Genomic DNA, 22,862 nt, shown 5'->3' with positions numbered 1-22,862 from the left:
TTTACTCTACACTAGAGCATTCAGGCTAGGCTACCAAAGAGGCACACAGTAAGCTCCAGGGTTGATTCGCGAATTCAACCCTAACTCCCCAGTGCCCGCCCTGGCGGAATCAGTCCGATCACCCGAAATAGGATAAATAGCTTAGGATTTCCGCAAGGCAGAATTACTACAGAGAATTAGTACAGAGATGGCTCTAGCACTAGAAATCAAAGGCAGGGTTTCAAGAATTATTGTGACAGTCTGAACAAGGTATCAGGATAAGGATAGGGTGACTTGGAGAGTGGGATGTGGATCAAGACAAGATAGGCTATGGGTTTAGGTGGCGTGGCAATTGATACTCACAGTCCACTTTTTAGTTTTTGGATTCTGGACAGTCAGCGGTGCTGGTCACCACAGAGATCTGGTCTAGCGAATGACAGCCAAACAAAATCAGCGGGACAGGAGAAAGCTGGGCAGGGACTGGTTACTGGATAGCACTTCTGAACTGGCAATTCTGGTCCCTGGATAATATAGGTCATCAGGGTAGTAGGATGGCAGCAGCATGCAGTGAGTGGCAACAAGCCGATCAGGATGCTAAAAGTACCACAGTTTTCTCCTGGTTAATGGGAGATTAGTGTTTTTTTTCAAATATACATTGGAGGCCTTGCTGGGAATGGGGTAAGCACTGCTTGGGTGCTGCAGTGGGCCCTGGAGTAGGATCAACAATGCTTGGCCTTGTAGTTGGAGTCTGGATCTGAAAGATGACAGGTACAGGAACACAGCGCAGGAAATCAGGAAGAGTGTGTGCCTAGAATCTTGTCAGGGATCCTTATTTATAGTGCAAACATTCTGATACACTTTGTTAATTTTAAACATGAAAGAATCGGCCTACAATTCCACAATTTTATACACAGATGCGAATTATCTCCAGGGATGTATGTACAAAATGTTATGTTCTATAAATCGAAAGTAGTTTCAGCGATTACTTATGGGATGGCGGCAAACTTAACTCTGGCAGCTGAGTTCTGGACCCAGTTGGAAGGATTTCTATGGAAATCGGTGCTGGAAACACAACGAAACAACTCAACTAGAAGTGGTGTCGCTAATGTAGCTTTTAAACAGTAAAAAAGAAATACTTGAATTAATGCAGGAACTTGATTTTTGTAAAAAACATACAGGTTAAAACAACTTTAAAAAAAAATGTTATGTTTGCAACATTAATACTTTCCTTGGAATCTGTCATATTTTGTAACTTCTGTTCCCCATGCGGCAATGAGTTCTGCCAAGTTTTAAAAGAAAGCCCACAAAATTATATTTGATACTGCGAACTTTTTACATTTTTACTAATTCTTGCTGCAGAGATAAAAAGTCTTTAAAGTTTCTTTATAAAATAGTATGTGTGAACAAATGGCAGTTCCTTTTTTTTGGTCATTTTTTTTACTTTAACTTCAATTGCTGCCAACTGTCATTTCCTTCCAGGCAAGGTAGGGGTTTCTCATCTTAATTGAAGGTTTTATTGCCCCTTACACTTGACAGGTTAGTGTCCCAGGCCTTCTATTGTCCCAGCCTGGAGCACAGACGAATGTCAAACGAGCGTGTAAACTATCTTTGTCCTAGCCCATTCAAAGTTTTTCAAGCTGGCAATTATCACTTATGTGTCCTGGATTTATGGTGCATCTCCCTTCCTTGGGGAAGTTTCATGGCTGGCAACTGGAATGACTGGTTTTTCGGAGAGCTTGCACATCCAGCCCATGTGTTATAAACTCTTTAATTTCTTATTTTGGGTCCTGAATTAAAACAAACCTGTGAAAGAAGATAGCCTATTTGTGTATTATCACCCCTAACATAATCCCTTTATATTGCTAAGTAAGCAGCTTTCATTCACAATTTATTTTTAAACAGGCCAATTTTTTCTTCAGTCTGCAAAGCCCATTTTTCCACATGTGTTAAAACTGCTAGCATTTCTTTCTTTAAATTCGGTCTGGCAGCATGATCAGATGCCCACACTGTCTTGGCAGCTATAGTCATTTCCTTGAATGCAGGAGTTTTATCTAAAGTATAGATACATTTACACTTGACCTGGCTCAGAGAGTTAAAGTCTCTGAACTGCTGAGCCTGGATACATTTGGAAAGAAATAAACACGTGTTCCTGTGCGAGTGAAAGTGAAGTTGCTTATTGATTTCTCTCAGAGCTGGTTTGACTGGGCCTGTCACTCAGGAATTACGCCTGGTTTTGGTGAAGCACAGCGAAATATCCTTCGCATGATAGGGCCTTTTTAAACACAGTGGTTTCAGAATGAACAGATGGAATTAGCGTGAAAACTGCATTTTTAAACGGTGAAAATGTTTAATTTTGAACGGGAGTTTGGCTTCTGCAGCAAAGCAACACTGCTTTTTCACTTGATTCCATTGATAGGTTTCAGAACACACTGGCATACTTTTTCACTGTGTCCCCTTGTTCCATTTTGCCTGAAGTGTGCTAGGCAGGATGGTGCAGACATCTTTTTGTTGCTGCCAAAACGCAGTTTTGAGGTCCTGGTGCGCACAGGAGCCAGCGGAGCCATGCTGCTGTTTCTTGCGCAAAGGCAGCTTAGTGAGGTGAGGCAATGCCGTTGAGTGGCCAATATATCCCCCAATGCTCTATGGCAATACATATGTAAGGGTTTCATTGTCGCAAGAGGGAAATCTCACTGGGTCATTCCCCACCAATAGAGGGTTAAAGCTGGGATGTGTTTTTGCCCCTTGTTATATAATTTGTATGGATCAGATTTCCTTTAAATGTTGACATCCCCAAAGAACTTTCTTCCATTTTGGCAGTGAGGCCATCCACTGCCTGATATATACGGATGATACTGTTCTATTCAGCAGTTGGATTGCATTGTTCCCTGGATGCATTACTCAGATATGCTGGAGCAATTGGGAACCGGGTTAACACTGACAAGACTAAGATCATAACCATAGGGAAGAGAGCCTACAGTAGCCTGACATTTATCTGGCGATTGAGCCCCACTAAGATAGAGCAACTGAAGGAATATACATATTTGGGGATAAACGTCAGAGTGAAACCTTCACTTGCCTACCTGGCCGATACAATTGCATCCAAGGCTTGGATGAAATGGTTGGCAATTAGGAGGGTCATTGACAATCTAGCAGGCTCTTCCATTGAGGCAAAGGTTAGGGCATACATGACTTCCGTAACACCTGGAATTCTGTATGCTCTCTAAATTTTTCCAGCAAAAGCAATCCACCGGCTTAAGGAATTGGAAGCCAAGATCCTTTGCTCGCTCCAGGTGGAGTACCAGTGGAGGTGATTAGATTGGAACTGGGTTTGCAGTCCCTGCTTTCCCTTTGGATGGTAGCAGTCTGCAGGTTTTGGGTCAAGATTAGATTTGACAACCCAGCAAAAACCTCCCTTTGAGCTTTGGTTTGGAACATGCTCAAAGGAAAAGAAGTAGCACCTGATTTAAAGGTATGGCGTCTGAGGTGCTAAAATCATTTTATTGACATCGGCATGAGAGGACTACCTGAAACAGCTGCTGAGTTCTCTCAGTCGGGTTAAGAAAAGAAAACCAGACAATTAGACTGAATACAACCTCTGGGCTATCTGGCCAAGCAAAATAAATACCTGCATTACGTACAACAAGGCCAGTTTACTGAGATCCCACGTAGCTACTTAACCAAAACTCCTATGCTTTATACTCCATTTAAGATTCGACATCTTGCCTGTATTGGGGAACACTGGTGCGTGGAGGGACATAACTAAGTACCAGCGACTATGCAGATACTGTAATAAAAAAAGTTGAAACAATACGCCACGTGCTTACTCAACGTGCCACCCTACACCCCTTGTATAACAAGGGCTATTCTAAATTTCGCGACTTTGAGTCAGATCAATTTTGGAGTGCCAATTATGCTACAGAATCATTGGTTATAACTTATGCAGCATTCCACATCTGGCAGATAGCAAAAGGAAAATTAACTATTCCTGATTGTATATAAATTGTTAATTCTATATTATATAATTTTGAGGATTTTAGCCTGAATAGGTGCGGATAAAGAATACCTTTCATCTTTTAATGAATTATCTTATTGTCTTATTCTGAAATGGATTTGCACTATACTTTACTCATATGATGTGTATAATAGAATGTAGTTTATTAATTTACTGTTTTCCTCATTGTAACTGTCTAGTGTGAAAGGTTGCTATCAACTATATGCACTTAATTAAAAAAAAATAATATGCATGTTATAGTACGTATTTGTATAAACGTTATTTTATAAATCACATTATACTTACACAGATGTATTTATGCAACAGCCGGACCTCACAACTAGCTACATATTGTCGAGGGTCACAGTAGGATTTCTATTTACTAAAAGATGTGGTATTTGATCTCCCCATGAATAAATACGGAGCGCAATAGAACATTGAAAGGAAAAAATGGGACGAGCAGACACTGTAGAATCTGCCTATGCTTAAAAAACTTGGGACTGTCATTAGTCAGGCGTGTGGTATATACGCGATAAAGCAGTACTGAGCGGGATGGCTATGTCTTAGAATGCTGTCGCTGAGTCGTGTGCTGATGCTAACTGTAACTGCACACGAGCCCGGAACCTTTTGCACGGTCGACGGAACACTTTTTCTTTGCCTTCTGTTTCTGTCCGGAGCAATCGGGTACTTCCGCTTTACTTCCGTCCGAATACTCGGGATGTTTACGGTTTATGTGTGGGCTCTGCTCCTTGCTTTTTCCGTGTATTGCCTTTGGATCCAAATAATTTACTGGCGGGCGAAGGTTTTGAGACTGGGCTGGCCCTTCCCGCAGGGGCTCTGTGATCCCTTATCAGAAAGTTCATCTCAACGTAGTTTCAATACGAAAGGACACAGCGAGACTCCGCCTGAGCTTTCGCCAGAGAGTTCTTTTGATCCCACTGTTCTCCCTGAAAGTCCCAGTTTCCTCTGTTCAGCCACCAGGAGGCCCTGCCATAGCGAAACTGCAGCTGAGAAGTCTCCTGTCCGTAGCCCCCGCTCTGCCAATGGGCGTCCTTATGCTCCCCATTCCTCAAGTGTGAGACTCCGTAATCCGTGTTCTGTTACCGAGAGACCTTCGGATAGGCTCTTAACACCCTGTGTCCTTTTCCACATACGTGGGGGGTCAGGCCCGCCCTGTGTTGCCCCCGAGGGTTTATGTGAACTTCACTTCGATTCCCCTCTGGAGAAGGACAGTGCCACCACCGAAAGTTGTCAGTGTTGCCCAACTACTGAAGGATCTAGTGACACCAGTCCTGAAATACCCATTGAGTCCCGCCTTGAAAAAACCCGAGGTAATTCCCTTGATGGTCCCAAAAATGTGGCCTTCCAGAAAAACCCTAGCATCCTCTGCACAGAAAAAGACTGCCCCAAGGCGCATAGCGTCTCCCACCCTGAGAGACCAGTCATCACCTTTAAAGAAAGGTCTACTGCCCCCTACCCAAAGAAGGTGCCCGTCCCCTGCCTGGGGAAATCGAAGCGGCTCAGAGTCGCCACGTCGTGTAAGCCCTGCATCTCTAGCTCGAATTGCTATGAGAGGGCCTGCTGCTTCTCCCAGAAGAGAATTAAGAGGCCCCAGCACCGCTTGCCCTGCACGCAGAACACAATTATCCCCTCCACGGAGAACTCAAAAAGTTTTTGTGTCACCTGCTCGGAGAGCTCTAAGAGGTCCAATATCCCCTGCGAGAGTACCAAGGAGAGGCCCGCTTTCCCCTACAACAAGAGCCCTGAAAGGGCCAGTGTCTCCTACACGGTGGGCGTTGAGAGTCCCGCCGCCACCTTTCCCAAGAGTGATGAGAACCCCTCTATCCCCTTCCCGAAGAAACAAGGGAGGCACAGTCTCCCCACCCCGGAGATGCAGCGATTTTCCTATACAGAGTGCTCACAGAAGCCCCGTATCCCCTGCCAGGGATTCTCGGAACAACCCGTTGCTCTCAAATCGAAGTACGTTGATAGGGCTTTTAATGCCCCCGACCCGGATGCGGCGTCTCGTGCCACCCAAGATAGAAAATGGTGCCCCTGCACAGTCCGCAGAGTCCCCTACCCCAGAATCGGTAGGGAGCAGCTTGTCCATGGAAAGTATCAGAACACCTGCACAGGTACAAGTGGAGCCCCCGCCCATGTCAGGCACACGAGGAGCCAAGAGTGCGCCCCCTCCCCAGAGAGACCCTTCATCACCATCGCAGAGGTGCCCTTGCAGTTCCCATGTCAAATAATGCCTATTCCCAACCCCTGTGAAGGACCACGACTTGTCTTACTCCTGCTTGCTCACCCTGATGACGAATGCATGTTCTTCGCACCAACCGTCATAAGCTTGGTCAAGTTACAATATGTGGTTTATGTGCTGTGCTTTTCCTCAGGTATGGGAGTTGTTACCTTGCCTGGCATCTTTGATATATATTTGAATATAAAGTGTTTTTTTTTAAACTGCACATTTCACAAGAGCCTCGTATCATGGGCTTCATAAAGTATAATGTGACAAAAAAGTGGCACATGGCCTTAAAGGAGAGAAGTGAGTTGAATTCATTTCCACCAGGCTTGACCTGCCATCTGTACTTGTTTCAAAACACAACATGCTTCATGAAACTTTCTCCTTATCTTCTTATGTTATGTTATTTTGCATTTATATAGCGCCTTATATACCATTTGTATGGTCTGAAGGCGCTGGTAGGTTGAACGCCCTTGGGAACCGAAGTTCAGGTCAGTAGAGAGAGTAGGGAGAGTTAAAGGTGCGTGTGAGCACCGGATATGTGTGCAGCTGATGTGGTATTCGTATAATAGCTGCTTCTTAGCGGTAGGTGTGGTGGTTGAAATATCATGGTGGTTGAGATATTAGGAGTATGTGTTCGTTCTGGCAGGATTTATCCAGACCGATTGTGGCTGCGTTAGGCCTGAGGAGAACGCCTGGCTGGGGGTGTGTAACCAGCAGTGTTTAGATAGAGGGATGGGGAGTATGCAGCAGATGTTGGTATGAGAACAGTTATACCGAATGGTGTCATAGTATCTCTGTGTTCTAGCTGAGTGGTGGTGTAAAGAAGAGAGTAAGCGTGGTGATGGGTTACATGTTCTTCAATGTTCTAAATTCAACTTTGTACGGAGAGGATACTTGGCACACTTCTAGATTCAATTTAGCACAGAGAGGCTTATTAGGCACACTTCTAAATTCAGCCCGGGCACGCCATCAGGCGCACCTCCAATTTAAACTATGAACAGAGAGACTATTAGGGACACTAGTCAGTTCATCTAGGCATGCTGTCAGGGACACTTCTAAATTCAACTTTGCACAGTGAGGCTATCCGGGAGACCTCTACATTCAGCATAGGTGTCGTACTTCTCTGAACACCCTAGCTGAAGATCAAAGTATGTGTTTTTAACAACAAGCCAAAATCTATATTTTGGTGGCCAGAAGAGGGACCTGTGCTTTAGGAGTAAACAATTAAGTTCACATTCTCAGACGTCTACTGTTTCTGAACTAATCTGATGTAGGGTTCCTCCTTTATCGAGCTGATGGGCGTGCTGGTTCCTTCTCTTAGAGGAAGGATGAATACAGAAGAAGTAGGAAGAAAACAATTGAGAAGGGGCATTGATAGGGGAGGGGAAGTTTGTAGTTTATGATGTGTGCAAAGCAGGAGAGCCATCCGGTGGGGTGCACTGTGTTAGAGCAAGGAACATAGTGTTTTCCTTCAGCACAGTTGTGAGGCATGCTTTGAGGGGTTGAGCATGGCAGCCAAGATCTAGTAGTTGTCTTTGGTTTGCCATGTGTCACTGTGAGGCGTGTAAGAAGATAAGTATGGTTTTCATTGCTTTGTAGCAGTTGGATGGGTTGCCACTAGTATGTGTGTAGTATGTTATGTGTGGGGGTCATGATGGAAAATGTATTTGTACAAATGGTGTGTAGTGGGCATGTCTGGCGAGTGAACTGAAATAATTATACACTCGTATGTGTTCTCAGTAATTACGTAAATAAGAAATGGAAGTGAGTAAGTCATTTATTCAGCGGAAATGTGGTTTGCAAATATATCCAAAAACATTGCCAACACAAGCTTTGTGCTGTGCATAAGCCTGTTTCATAAAAGCAAAGCAGTCTTAAACAAAATAATTAATGATAGGGTATTTATTGAGCATGGACCTAGCTTTAGGAAGCAACAGTTTTTTTACAATCATAGGGGGAAGAACACGGTGGGGATGCTGAAACAAGGGAGGGGAGATATAACAACAGTGGAGGGAGGGCAGTTGTCTGCAAAGGATCTGCAAGTTAACAGGGGAGGAAACGGTGGATATCGGATCACCCAGTCTCAGATATGGTGCAGAGTGGATGGTGTATGGGCCTGGGTGTAATGGAGGAGATATTACTTGAAGAGGAGGGTCTTGAGCTCCTTCCTAAACTGTAGATGCGAGGGGCTAGTTGGATATTGATGGGGAGGAGGTTTCAGAGTCTTCGGGCGTAGACAGAGAAGGCTGGTCTTCTGGTTGTTTTTATTTATTTAATTTTTACTTCCTGCACATGTCCTTACTTCTGGTGGACCGTAGGCCTCCGGAGAAAGTGAGTTTCTCACTGAGGTAGCTTAGGGACAGACTTGTAGATGATGCAGCAGGGTTTGAAGATGATACAGGCTTGCAGAGGGACCCGGTGCAGTTTGATGAGGGTTGGGGTGATGTGGCTGAATTTGCATATTCCTTAGATGAGTCGACATCTCGGGGGATGCAGGGAGGTCATCGATAGGCCTTCCAAAAGGGCATTGTCACCATCCAGGTGGGAGAGGACCAAGGCTTGGGCAGCAGATCTGAAGTTCTAATGTGATATACCGCATAGAACAACATTAGTATTGAAGGTGTGAATTCTATAGTTTTTGTACCCTGATGTGAATTCACAATCTGAAGGTATTCTTTTAAGAGATGTACAGTTGCCAGTCCACATTTAAGCCAAATGGTAGAGGCTCTAAGATATTAAAAACAACTTGTCTGTTTCTCACCAAAATATTTCTCTCTCTTGCCACCTGTGGATGAATATACAATCTGTTTGATCCCAAAGACCCTGATTTTATGTATCTTGGATTTGTTGTGACCCGAATCCCAACAGGGATTACATTTCCTTACTAATGTCTCTCAAATGTTCCATTATAGATTGGGTGAAAACCAGATTGTCAGTTCTAAAATACAAACTATTTCACATCTCGCATCAAGGTGAAAAAGGCCATGGTTTCATTCCACTATAAGAAAATCCCCTAGTCGTAGGAGGAGGTATAATTATTTTAGGTTCAGGCTTAATCTGATTCTCACCCATGAGATGAATGACATCAGAGCTTTTGTGAAGGAGAAGGGTACTACACTTAGACATTGCCAAGAGGAGGCAGAGCCTGAAACTCTGAACACCTAATTTTGTCCTGGACAAATGTGCAACAGAAAAGCATGCTACATTTTGCTAAATGTATAGAATCATTTAAATACAATAGTGATGACAAGATCTGGTTAAGAATCACAAGTGGGAACCAAATCTCTCTCAGTATTGCTGTAATGAATAATGTTAATGTTTTTGGACTTGATTGGCATAGTAATGCATCTGGTCGGAAGTAAGATTTTATTTGGGAGTTTCTTGCATAGCTTCAAAGGGTGTATTAATGTAAAGCAAGGTTGAATTGCATCCTGTGGAAAATACAAGTAAATGACCCGAATACACTTTCTATTGTTTGGATTAACGAATGTTAGGAATTTATTTTTGATGTTAAGTACAAGTGTAATATATTTTATTGAATCATGTATGTGTATAATATTCGATGGATAAATAAGTGAACGTTTTAAACACATGACTGCATTCCAGTGTGGGAAGAATATTTTACCTATGAAATTTCTTATTCTTTGATGTTTCTATGTATAAATGTTATGCATTTTAATGGATGGTTTATATGTAAAAGGTTTGATTATTAAACCAATAAACATAACACCTTTTATATTATTTGCATTTTTAATGGACAAATGCCGACCACCCCCACCCTTTGAATGAAGACCATCACAAGCCAAATAGGAACCGTTTCAGTTGATGAATTCAGTTACTTTGAATATTCGGGATTCATTGAATGAATAGTCTATTGCTGGTAAATATGCATGCCACACAGCTGTTACATTAACTAATAATGTCATTGGGCCTCATTACACGGTAGGCGGTAAGGGATTACCGGTGCCGGTAATCCCTTACCGCCCTACTATGAGGTCCCTTAGCGGGTCCCTCAGGCGTTAGGGACCCGCTAAGGGACTTCAGAGCTAATAATGGTACAGCAAATTGCGATACTGTTATTAGCTCCTTCCCCATTCCCATTGAGCCCTATGGGGGCTCAATGGGAATGGGGAATTGTTCCCGGAATGGGGATTTACCGGTCCTCCAGGGTCGGAATGACCTGGTAAGTCCTTTTTCCGGGAACAAGGACCCGGAATGCGGACCCACCATGGCTACCGCCTACACATAACACATAAATCTATAAGTCCTTTATAGACACTAGCATATCTTTGTTATTGATGAAGACCTGAACGATTATACTGCACCTCCTATTATTAAATACCCCAGAGCCACAACCATTAAAACAGGATTAACCCCAGTTTTCGACCAGAAGAAACTTCTAGAGAAGAGACCTATATGAATGAAGGGGTTTTTCAAAAGTGGCAGTTTGTGACCTGCAAATTGGCCATCACTAGAATATTCAAAAACCCTGAAGGTGTCAACTGTAAAAGTTCACATAGTGCTTGTGATTGCCTGCATTTGCACAATGATGTATGTGGGGAACACTTGTCCAATAAAAAAAATGAATCGTGGAGCATGTACTTATATTGGGATTCTTGCCACAACAAATTTGAGCTGCATCAAAAGAAGTTATTGGGGATCAAACAAGACTGTATTGTCACCCACAAGGAACAATACATACAACTGTCTTTGCCTGAAGGACACACTCTCTTTGAGTCAATACATGTGGCTCAAATGTGGAGCAAGAACTGGATATTTTCTCAAGGGAGTACATGTATGATTACGGGGGGGGTCTGGGAAACACTCTACCAGCACGAACACAGCCCATTGACTTGTTCTTGGGTGGATGGCCCCTGGGAGAGTTTCAACCAAGTCTTTAGCTCACTGTTCTTTTCACAGAGAAGACATTTCCCCACATATCAGTATTTGTCCTGCCGTGGGGCAGTCCAGCACCAAAATGCTAGGCAATTCTCCTCTGAACAAAAGTACCACAGCAACCCCGTACATGTGTTTCAACCTTGTTGGGCATCATCAGTGAGGTGAAACTGTGTCTCTCTAAGAGCAGTGAGCAAGGTCTCACCCTACGTTACCAGGGGACTCCAGACGTGGACCCCTTGCTCACTGCTCTTAGAGAGACACACTTGTTCAGAGGAGAATTGCCTAGCATTTCGGTGCTGGACTGCCTCTGGGCAGGACAAAGACTGATATGTGGGGATATTTCTTCTCTGTGAAAAGAACAGTGAGCTAAAGATTTGGTTGAGACTCTCCCAGGGGCCATCAACCCAAGAACAAGGGCTGTGTTCATGCTGGTAGAGAGTTTCCCAGAGCCCACCTGTTTTACATGTATGATTAGTTTACATAAGGGTACACAATTGTAGAATGTGCACTTTGAACAATAATGTTCTATATGTTATTCTATTAGAACTGTGGGATGTTAAGAACAGATGTCCTTATTTCTGAATATATGTGCTTCACAAAATGAATAGATCAGTCTCTGTTTTCAATCTTCCTTTGTGTTTGGGTGCATATAAACCAATGGCTTGACTGTGTTCCCTGTATAGATTTGTTAAATGCATAACTAAAGACGCACTGTGGAGAAAATATCAGTCCCACTGCGCCACCTGGTTTGAACTAGTGTAACATCCTGACTGCTCTTGCAACGCAACGTGATGCTTTGACGTCCTGAGCATGTTACTTAATGTCTTGTCTTTTCAAGTTTTGTGTTAATTTTGTTTGTTTTAAACGACCTGGCTTTCTGTGAGAGAGCATATACTGTTCTGCATAAACACACGATCGCAAAGTGTTTTTTAATATATTCGGAATCATCATATTTGCTCTGAATAGTTACATTTCACTTCCTTTTCTTTTGGAAGTTATGTGGTCATCGTGGAATGCATCTGAGAGTATAATTCTTTCGATTCTGTTTCCACAAAGTCTTATGGAGCATTGAAGCCTACTTAAACCACAGTGTGCAATTCACTCAACTTGATATTTCAGTTGTTGGTTTAGTGTGCCTGCTCACATTGCTCAGCTAAAATAATACAGTTTGGCTAGTGTGCTAAAGAAGGATGTCGTGGATCTGAATGGTCTGCATAGGTTGTGCATCCACTCAGGAGTGGAAAGCAGAGGTCAAGAGTGTAAATATGTAGCGTGGTGACTGCTTGGTTGGACCGCACTTGGATGTTGTAACAGGGAGGACACTGGTTTTGTTTGTGCTATTTCCTGGTTGTGCGATATTGATGCTTGTCATCGGAAGCAGGAGTGTAGGAGTAGCGATAGGTTGAGAATGGGGTGTGAATGTTTCCAGTGTACAAATTGTGCAGTTTAGTAGTACTGGTATCCTACAATCTCCTTCCCCTTTCAGACAAGAAACACAATTTGAATATAAACAAATAAGATATTCTCAATGAAATTCTTCGATCAATTGCTACTACACCGATGAATGATTTATACGCTGGTCAATGCAATTGCCAATGCAACATTTTCTTGAATATAGATAGACTTTTGCAAACACACATCACCATCTACAAATTGGGTTTACTCTGAGCCAACATCAACCATGGATTGAAAAAAGGTACAAGGGTTCCGGATAAACCTTTCTTTTGGACATACAAAACTAAATGGGAATATACCTGCCTATCTGTATATCTCTAATTATTTGGAATAAACACATCCCCTCTAACCAAATGTGAGCATCTCAAACAGCATTCAAGAAAACTCAGTTTAAATGACCGGCTCCCTGACACTCTTGCATGCAAGTTGCTTGCAAAAGGAAAATGTGTTTGCTAGATGCTCTTAAATTAATGCATAATGTGCACATTTCTCATTTTCAATGGGCGATTTAAAGGTAGGAAAAATGGGTAGCAGTTAATAATCCTTTCCCATTTCAGTGTTTCAGCACCAGTAACAGAACCTTGCTTGGTGATGTGACCAGGCAATGGCTTAAATTATTTTATTTTTCGAAGTAGGTTCACAGTAGGATATTATTTTGGCTCCCAAAATAATTATTTTGTGCTTGCACACTGTGGAGGAGTCGGTTATCTCCCAATATACACACCATTTGGATCTATTTGATCAAATATATAATTTCAGAAGCACATACACTTCTGAAACATTTACTAATTTCCCAGGAAGTACTGTCAATTTATATACCCCCCACAGAAGCTTTAGAAACAAGAAGGGCTGAGATTTTATTTATTCTTCAGTGTCTACTTTTCTTCAGAATTATATTTTCCTTTAGCATTATACTTACATAAAAATAAATCTTTTGTCTGTCTCACAGACAGGGGGCTTCTCCTTAAGGAGAGGTTGCATTTACCCCCTCAGTAACAGGTGGGAATCAGTCAGCGAGGCGGCGTCAACTTCTGTCACACCCCTCGAGTATCTCACAACTCCTTCCTAGCCACAGAAGCCAAATGCAGTTGACTCCTCCCACCTTGGTTGGCATAGGCTCCTCAATTTCAGTATCCACAGGTAACTTCGAGGCATCCAGTGGGGGGTGAAGAGGGTTTGGGAGAAGTTGTGGATAGGTAGGGGGTGTTTAGGGTAACCGGGAAGAGGTTTAGGGTTCTTGAATAGGATAGGTATGGGGGATAATCTGGACAATCATGCCCAGCGTAACAAAAAAAACACTGCACCTAATCCTAGCATAAGGTCAACACCCATCGTAATTAGGATATTGACCCAGGAAAACCTGTGTGACACACCTTTCATAACTAGACCAGCGACTAACATAAGCACATGCAGCGATAACAGAATAACCTCCTGATAACATGGCACACAACATGAAAGACAACAAATACATTTGCCTGCGGCTATCGGCACCCCACTGGTTCCGACACCCCTTACCTTACCACCAGGCAGAGGTTATTTCCATAGGATGCACTTGAACTAGTAACAAGCATTAAACATATTCCTCCGATGTAGGAGTTGACAAGAGCAGGCAGCCACGAACAACATGTAGCGTCCCTCACTCCTTAGTTCACACACAAGGAACATTCAAGAAAACATAAATTCCAAGGGCCGCCCCCTTTCCCCCCTCCTCTTCGCCCTCGCAGTTGAACCGCTGGCACTGTGGCTTCGTCAGTGCGGGGCATGGATGGGATTTAGATGGCCCGAGGGACATGAGGATCGTATTTCTCTATGCCGACAACCTACTACTGTACCTGGTTGACCCAGTTCGGAGCTGCCCCATAGTAACCCAAATACTTGTCACCTACGGGGAATTCAGCGGATTGAAAATTAACTGTAAGAAATCTGTGCTCTTTCCAGTGAAAGGGGGGGGAAACAGGCCGAGTTACCGGGTTGTCCATACCGGTTTGAAAGGCAGGGCTTCAAGTACCTGGGAATCTGGGTAACATCTGACCTTACTAAGTATGTCATGTACAACCTCCAGCCGATCATGGATAGGTTAGTTAACGATGTCCATCACTGGAAACTTCTCCCTCTGACCCTCATGGGGAGAGTCGCACTTTTTAAAATGTCACTACCAAGATTCCTTTATGTCTTGCAGAACGCCCCGCTCACGATCCCCACCCCTGAATTCAATCGCACAGAAACCCTCCTCAGGGAACTCATCTGGGGGGGGAGGCCACTCACGTATCGCATTAAGCACTCTGCAGAGGTTGGTTTGGGAGGGTGGGATTGGCGTACCCCGCCTCCAAACCTACTACTGGGCCTCACAACTCTCGGTGTCAATGACCTACTTCACGGAGACCGAGCGCTGCCTCCTATAAGAGCAGAGGTGGAATCCAGGCAGGGCACGGACCCACTACAGGCCTCCCCCCCCCCCTCCCCCGCTTACAATCAAGGCTCACATCACCACCATCTGGAGACAGGCACACGTGTTTGTTGGGGGGGGGAATAAAATAACCGCAGCACAACCTTTATGGCAAAATAGCAATTTGAAGGAAACCGAGAAACTCGATCCTTTGCCGCGCTGGGTGAGAGCGGGAATTCTGAAGGTTGAAGATATCCTTAAAGAAGGGAAATTAACCTCGTTTGAAGACATGCAGTGTAGATTTCAACTACCCAGTACCGAGCAATATCACTTTACACAACTGACCCATGCCCTCCGTACCCATATACCCCCAGGAGACACAGTCCCCGACTACACAACGATAGAACGCAATATGCTGCCTGCGTATATCCCCAGCAAATGCATGTCCACTCTTTGCAACGCCATCACTTCCTTTGCAACCCCCGAGCTATCGGGACTAAAGGGCAAATGGGAAAGAGATGTGGGGGAGATAGACCCAGAGGACTGGATCCAGGTCCTAATGCACCCGCGGGAAGTGGCCATTTCCTCCAGACTCAGATTGGTGCAACTCAAAATCCTACACAGGGTGTACTACCCTCGGACCATTTTATATGGCTGGAAGAGGGAAACAAGTCCGAACTGTCTCTGCTGTGGAGAGGAAGAAGGCACCTTCTATCATATAGTGTGTTTATGCCCCCGGATCCGTGCCTACTGGAATGCATGTTGTACGGAATTGTCCAGGGCTCTCACTTGTCCTATTAAACTGGACCCGAGGGTCCTGATTCTGGGTGTACCGGATATATCCGACTCTAAAACTGCTATTGAACACTGCGAAGGTCCTGATGAAGCGCAATATTGCACAAAAATGGGGAGTGCCTGACCCCCCGACACTGGAACAATGGAAACTCGACATGGACTCCTGTGCCATGATGGAGAACCGGGTCTATAGCGCAAGAGGATGCCCGACCAAAGCATCTAAAATATGGGGGAAAAGGGAAGAGACTGGGCCTTGACACCCAGGGACAGTGGTGATCTCTGCATGAACGGATGGAGGGTGGGATGGGGAGAGCGCGACCCATGGTGCTAAGAGATATTAATAATATAATGCGGACTTGTGATTGAAGGAGCTGTCCTGGAGTGCTTTTATTTTTCTTTGTCCCCTTTTCCTTTGTCTCATTGCTCTCGGCCCCCTGTTCGATGGCTGTCTTGCTTATGTTCCAAAATACAATAAAAATTTTTTATTTAAAAAAAGAAAACATAAATTCCACCTTCAGCGGCGTGCACAGATGGAGTTCGTGAGAGAAGCGGCAGGGAAAACGCATGTGGCTGCAAATCGCACACTGTGTCTTTGCGTGCCGGTAATTAGCGCTTGTAACTGACCAACATGAGGCTTTTACTCACACAAGCCGGTCAAGTGGCACAGCGAGTAGAGCACTCGCTTTGACATCTGTGCAGAGTCTGCTAACGCAGGTTCGAATCCCGGCGGGGCCAAACTCAGCCTTTCATCCTTCCGAGGTCGATAAATGAGCACCACACACCGTGGGTAATAATAAGCAGTGCTCAGATACCTGAGGGTTCGTAGTGCTATATAAGTGCCAAATTATTATTATTATTATTATTATTATTACAAGTCACTGACAGTTTTTCCCGAGCTTACACACCCTCCCTGATTCCCACGTGCACTTAACTGAGGCCTGGTGGGGGCCCGACAGCACCTCCCCAGGCAATTCCAATCCAGCTTTGAGCAGTCACACCGCCATCAGTCTGCTTCATTCCTCTGTGAGGGATGAGGCTCCCCGGAGCGCATATCAACTCTGCGAGCCGTGTCCTGCCACCTCCTCACCCCCGGGGCCTGGGTTCCTGGCCTCAATCACCTGCTCCCCTCCGGCTCATGCCTGCCACTCCAACAATCACCAACAAGCAGCATGGGCCGGGGAGGGGTTTAAATAGAATGCGCGAGCGTGCGCATGCGCCGGTCCACAAAAACCCATGTCCTCATGGGAAATGGAGTCCTCTGGCCGTCTTAGCCCGCAAACAACCCCTGTTCCTAACATTACTCCCTCATCTAGGGTCCTTCCCAGCACCTGGCTTACCCGGATATGACCGGTGAAATAGTCTTACCAGATGGTCTGCATGCACTGCCTCCGAAGGTTCCCAAGAATCCTCCTCGGGACCACCACCCAACCATGAAATTAAATAACAAAGTTTCTTGCCACGCCACTTGGAGTCCAAAGTGTGCTGCACTTCAAATTCTTCTTGACCATCCAGCATCACGCTTTGGGCTTTCCGTGTCACCACATCAGGAGCTGCGGGTTTAACCAAAGAAATGTGAAACACAGGATGGATCCTCATATTTGAAGGCAGACGCAAACGCACTGCAGTGTCTGACACACATTTCACAATCGTATCAGGCCCAATGAAGCAGGGCAAACATATTCGAGACCCAAACTGCTTGATGTGCTGAGTGGACAACCACACCCGATACCCCCACCACATACTTGGGTCTGGATCGTCTCTTCCCGCCAGCTTGCCTCTTATATCATCTTAGTTCTGTCCAAATTTTGGCGTGCCTTCTCCCATATCTTGAGAAGCTCCTGAATCTCCCGGAATCTTATTGAACTCAGGAGCCACCTCTGGCAATATTTGACAATTTTGTCTGTATAAGCAGAAATGAGGGAACTACACAGTGACTCATGTTTTAAGTTGTTATAACAAAATTATGTCAGCCATAAAGGCCGGACCCATGCGGATTTACCCTCTGCCAGTGAACACCTTTGATATTGCTCCATAGTCTGATTAACTCTTTCCTTCTGACCATCTGTCTGGGGATGGTCACTGGTAGATAGAGAGCAGGAGATTCTGACCAACTTGCAGAAAGCATGCCAAAACCGTGAGGTAAACTGAGAACCCCGATCAGATACTATAGTTCTCGGCAACCCTTGTAACCTCACTACATGTTGCAAAAACAATTCCGCCAGTGTGCCTGTGCTCGGAATACCTTCACAAGGTACAAAATGAGCCTGTTAGTCAGATAATCCACCACCACCAGGATTGTATCACCGTCTCCATGTCGGGGCAACGCCATAACAAAGTCCATAGAGAAACATGCCCATGATTCCTTGTGCGTGTTTGTAACAACCCTGCTTTCCTCAAATGGTCTGCCTTAGACTGCACCCAGGTATTATACCCAGCCACATACTCCTGTACATTGGCAGCCCAACCCTCCCTCTAGAAGTATCTCTGCACCATATCCTTAGTCTTCCTGACACCAGCTTGACCTGCCATGGGAGAATTATGGCACCAAAACAAGGCCTTCTTCCTCGTCTCTGTGGGAAGAAACAACTTCCCTTCCTGATAGGGTAATTCCCCCCTGAAGGAGTCTCGCACTAGCCTTCTTTGCCCATTCTGTCCACTTCTCTTTTGGAAAATTTTATGTACCTACCCAAGCACCTCCTAAGTCACTGCACCCACAATCTTCTCCACTGGAATGATACATTGTTCCACTTGACACTGCCCTCCCTTATTCTCCTGCCTGGACAGTGCATTTGCCTTTTCGTTACTCCTACCCGGCCGATACGTGACCACAGAGTCAAATTCCACAAAGAATTGTGCCCATTGTAACTGCCTGGAAGTCAAGGTTCTTGCTGATCTTAAATACTGCAAATTCTTGTGATCTGTGATAACTAGTACAGGATGCCGGGCTCCCATCAAGTAATGGCACCATTCAAGGAAAGCCTCCATAATTGCCAGGAGCTTTTTATCCATAGTAGCGTAGCTTTGCTCACAACCTGTCAGTTTGCGGGAGAAATAATCCTCCGGATGTAAAATGCCCTCCCCATCAGCCTGTGACAAGATTGCCCCTATGGCCAAATTGGAGGCATCTGTCTCCACCTGAAACTGCTTCTCCAAATCAGAATGACATAAAATCGGTGCTTTAGTGAAAGCGGCCTTTAACCTCCCAAATGCTTCCTCAGCCTCCCGATCCCAATGGAACTTGGTCGCTTTCCTTAACAGTCGGGTAATGGGTGTAGTGATGGCCGAAAAATTGTTTATACATCTCAGATAGAAATTAGCAAACCTCAGAAATGACTGGATGCCCTTCACACACTGGGGAGACTGCCATTTGGTGACTGCCTGCACTTTTCTGTCATCCATGACTACTCCAGATGGCATCAAAATAAATCCCAAGAATTTTACTCTGGTAGTATGAAACTTGCATTTCTCCAGTTTTGCAAATAAATGATAATCCTGTAATCTGGTCCAAACTGCTTTACCATGTTGCACATGTTCAATAGACTCTGAGAAAATTTAAATATCAATATATATACAATCACAAACAAATCCAAATACACTCTTAACACCTCCTGCATGAAGTTCTGAAAAGCTGCAGGTGCATTACATAAACCAAAAGGCATCACCAGATACTCAAATAAACCAAACTTTGTACGGAAAGGAGTCTTCCATTCGTCACCTTCCTTCACCCTGATGAGGTGATATGCCCCTATTAGATCCAGCTTAGTTTAAATCTTGGCCATCTTTACTTGATCTAACAACACCGAAATCAGTGGTAGGGGGGACCGGTTCTTCATGGTTACCCTATTTAAGGCCCTATAGTCCATGCAAGTCCTTAAGGTGCCCTCTTTCTTAGGCTAAAAAAACAACAGAGATGAATTAGGTGACTTGGAATGTCGAATGAACCCACATGCCAGCATCTCCTCCAAATATTCCCTTAAGTGTTGAGTCTCCTTTTCTGATAATGCATACACCTAACTACAAGCAAACCTAGCATTGGCCTCCAGCTCGATCACACAATCAAATGGTCTATGAGGCGCTAACTGTGACGCACCTCCTTTGTCAAATACACCAGCAAACTCTTGACACTCCACCGGCAAGGTGGTGACCACTGCTCCAATCGTAGCCCGATGATCCACCCCTTGCAACAAGAAATTTGTGGGACCCCCAATGTCAGTTAAATTGGATCCACACTGCTCATTCCCAAATGTCCATGTCCTCTCTTTCCAATCATTACTCGGGTTAGGTGTCACTAGCAATGGCATTCCCAAAATCACCCTGAATTGGGGAGCCGCAATCAAATCAAAGGTAATAGTCTCTTCATGGTCCTCCACACACTACATAGTCATTGCCTGGGTCTGGGTGGTAATGGGACCAGATGTCATACATGACCCATCTACAGCCTGTACCAACTCAATCTGCTCCTTGATTCGGGTTGGAAGTCCTAACTTTGTTGCCAATGCAATATCAATGAAATTCTCGACAGCCCCGGAATCGACCATTGCCGATACCATCTCCTTACTATTGGCAAAAATCATAGATATGAGGCGCCTTGACCTGCATTGTGTTAGCCACTGCCTTTGGGAACTTTGCCTCCTTAAGGGTCTGTGTAGTCGTTCCCCCACTTATAGAGCCCTCTCTTTTCCCACCTCCACCTTCTTCTTCTCCCTGGTTCGTGCTCTGGTATTAGGACAATTCTGAATGTAGTGCCCTGACTTCCCACAATAAAGGCACAAGTTATTGGTTCTCTTTTCCTTCTCTTCCGCTGACAAGGGTCCCCGTACACTCCCAATCTGAATGGGCTCCCCTTCCTCCCCTCCTGAACACCCCCCTATCTCCCTACTCCTGTCGTGACCTACAAATGGCATTCCCCTTCATGCTCACCCAATCTGTGATCCAACCGCAGAGCCAAATCAATCAAGGTGCTACAGGACTCTGGTTATGGTTCCACATGAGCTATTGTATCCTTCAACTCTTCCCTCAATCCTTGATTTTAAAAAAAAAACTGCTTGCTTCGGTTCTGGCCAAGCAGTTTCTACCACCAAACGATTAAATTGTGTCACAGTCAACAAATCCTTAGTACATTGTCTAAGGGCCAATAATGCCTTATCTTGGCACAAGGACACATTGCAATGGTCAAATAACCGTGCAATTTCCACTGAAAGCCCTGCCCAATCATATAACATAAGATCATCCTTCTGCACTAATGGATTTGCCCAAGCTGCCGCATCCCCTGACAAGTATGAAATGACAAATGCTGTCTGGGCTTCAGCAGACTCAAAAGCCATAGGTTTGCACAAGAAGTGTAGCTTACATTGTGTCAAAAAGGTGGAAAAGCTCCTAGGATCCCCGTCACACCTCTCTGGTGCTGCCAGCAGAACTCCTAAGTGTTGTACTATTACTGTACTTGCTCGACTAGATGCTCCTGAAGTTGAAGCTGCCGCATCCCCCTGAAGCTGCGAACCTTGCGCTATTAAACCACTAACTTGATCTTCAATGTAGTGGTCTCTTGCTGCGACTGGAACAACTCTGCCTGAATATCCAGTCGTTCCTTAAGCACCTCCGTTAAGGGTGGAGGGGACTATGATATGATATGGCATTTATAACGCGCCTATACACAAGTGTTTCAAGGCGCGACGAGGCAAGTGAGGGGAACAGAGGGAAGACTGAGACAACAATCGTAATAGGCCAGGTGACATTGTGATCGCGCAAGTGCAGGGGATGTGGGGAAGGGGAGAAGTGCGAGGGGGAAGGGGGAAGGGGGAGGGGAAGTGCAGAACATAGGATAACAGTAATAACTAGAACAATAAGTAGGAACGATAATAAGCAGTGCGGCCAGCTGGTGGCAGGTGCAAGGTTAAGTGCAGACGTCAGGTGCTAGTAGGGGCTGTGGGATACAGAAGAACCCCCGAGTGCAAGGGTTGCCAGGGGGGCAGTGGAGGTGAGTGTGCAACTGGCAGGGAGGGGACCTGGGCCCGAGAACAGAGGGTGGCCAGGTGACCAGTGCAGGTTCAGTTTCAGCCAGGAGTTCAGAGAAATTAGAGGCAAAGAGGAAGGTCTTGAGGTGCTTCCGGAACTAGAGATGGTTCTCCTCAATTTTCAGAGAGGCAGGGGGGCTGTTCCACTGGGAGGCCCCAGCTGAAGAAATCGATCTACCACCAACTCGTTGCTTGGAGAAGTGACTGACCCTGAGGGAGTTGGAGGCAGATAAGCGAAGAGCTCGAGAGGGAAGATATTTATCCTACAATGGTAGTTGGTGATTATGTCACACCCTTGGAGTATCTCACAACTCCTTCCTAGCCACGGAAGCCAGATGCAGTTGACCCCTCCCACATTGGTTGGCATGGGCTCCTGGATTTCAGTATCCACAGGTAACCTTGAGGCAGCCAATGGGGGAAAGAGGGTTAGGGAGACGTTGTGGATAGGTAGGGGGTGTGTTTAAGGTAACCGGGAAGAGGTTTAGGGTTCTTCAATTGGATAGGTATGGGGAATAACAGGGAAAATAATGCTCAGTGTAAGACACAATTATGTACCGTGAAAAAACCACCTTCACCTACTCCTAGCAAAAGGTCAACACACTCTGTGTCACACACCTTTCATACCTAGAGCAGCGACTAACATAAGCACATGCTGTGTTAACAGAATAACCTCCTCATAACAGCTATGGCACACAGCTTGAAAGACAACAAATACATTTGCATGTGGTAATTGGCATCCCCACTGGTTCTGCCACCCCTTGCCTTACCACCCGGCAGAAGTTATTGCCATAGGATGCACTTGAACTAGTAACGAGCATTGAACATATTCGTCCTCTGTAGGAGTTGACAAGAGCAAGCAGCCACAAACAACATGTAGTGTCCCTCACTCCTTAGTTCACACACAAGGAACGTTCAAGAAAACATAACTTCCACCTTCAGCGTTGTGCACAGATGGAATTCGTGAGAGAAGTGGCAGCGAAAACGCACGTGGCCGGCGAGGGGATTAAATAGTATGCGCGAGCATGCACATACACTAGTCCACAAAAACCTGTGTCCTCATGAGAAATTGAATCCTCGGGCCGCCTTAGCCCACAA

General features: G+C 45.1%; 1 protein-coding gene across 2 annotated transcripts in view; it reads left to right on the top strand.

Annotated features, from left to right (window-relative positions):
• The first annotated feature begins 4,650 nt into the window (after nucleotides 1-4,650).
• PIGL (phosphatidylinositol glycan anchor biosynthesis class L) overlaps nucleotides 4,651-22,862 on the top strand; it is a 760,299-nt gene continuing 742,087 nt past the window's right edge. The window contains exon 1 of one of the 2 annotated variants that reach the window (XM_069615215.1): nucleotides 4,651-5,301. In XM_069615215.1, the coding sequence (XP_069471316.1) occupies nucleotides 4,689-5,301 (613 nt within the window). In that variant the 5' untranslated portion in view covers nucleotides 4,651-4,688. Of the gene's footprint in view, nucleotides 6,367-22,862 lie in introns of both variants that reach the window. The other variant, XM_069615214.1, reaches the window with a different exon arrangement.

This window comes from Ambystoma mexicanum, chromosome 9 (genome assembly GCF_040938575.1).
Source record: "Ambystoma mexicanum isolate Mex_15411 chromosome 9, UKY_AmexF1_1, whole genome shotgun sequence".
NCBI classification, from domain to species: domain Eukaryota; kingdom Metazoa; phylum Chordata; class Amphibia; order Caudata; family Ambystomatidae; genus Ambystoma; species Ambystoma mexicanum.
Note: the sequence above shows the minus strand (reverse complement) of the source record. Positions and strands in the feature narration are given on the sequence as shown.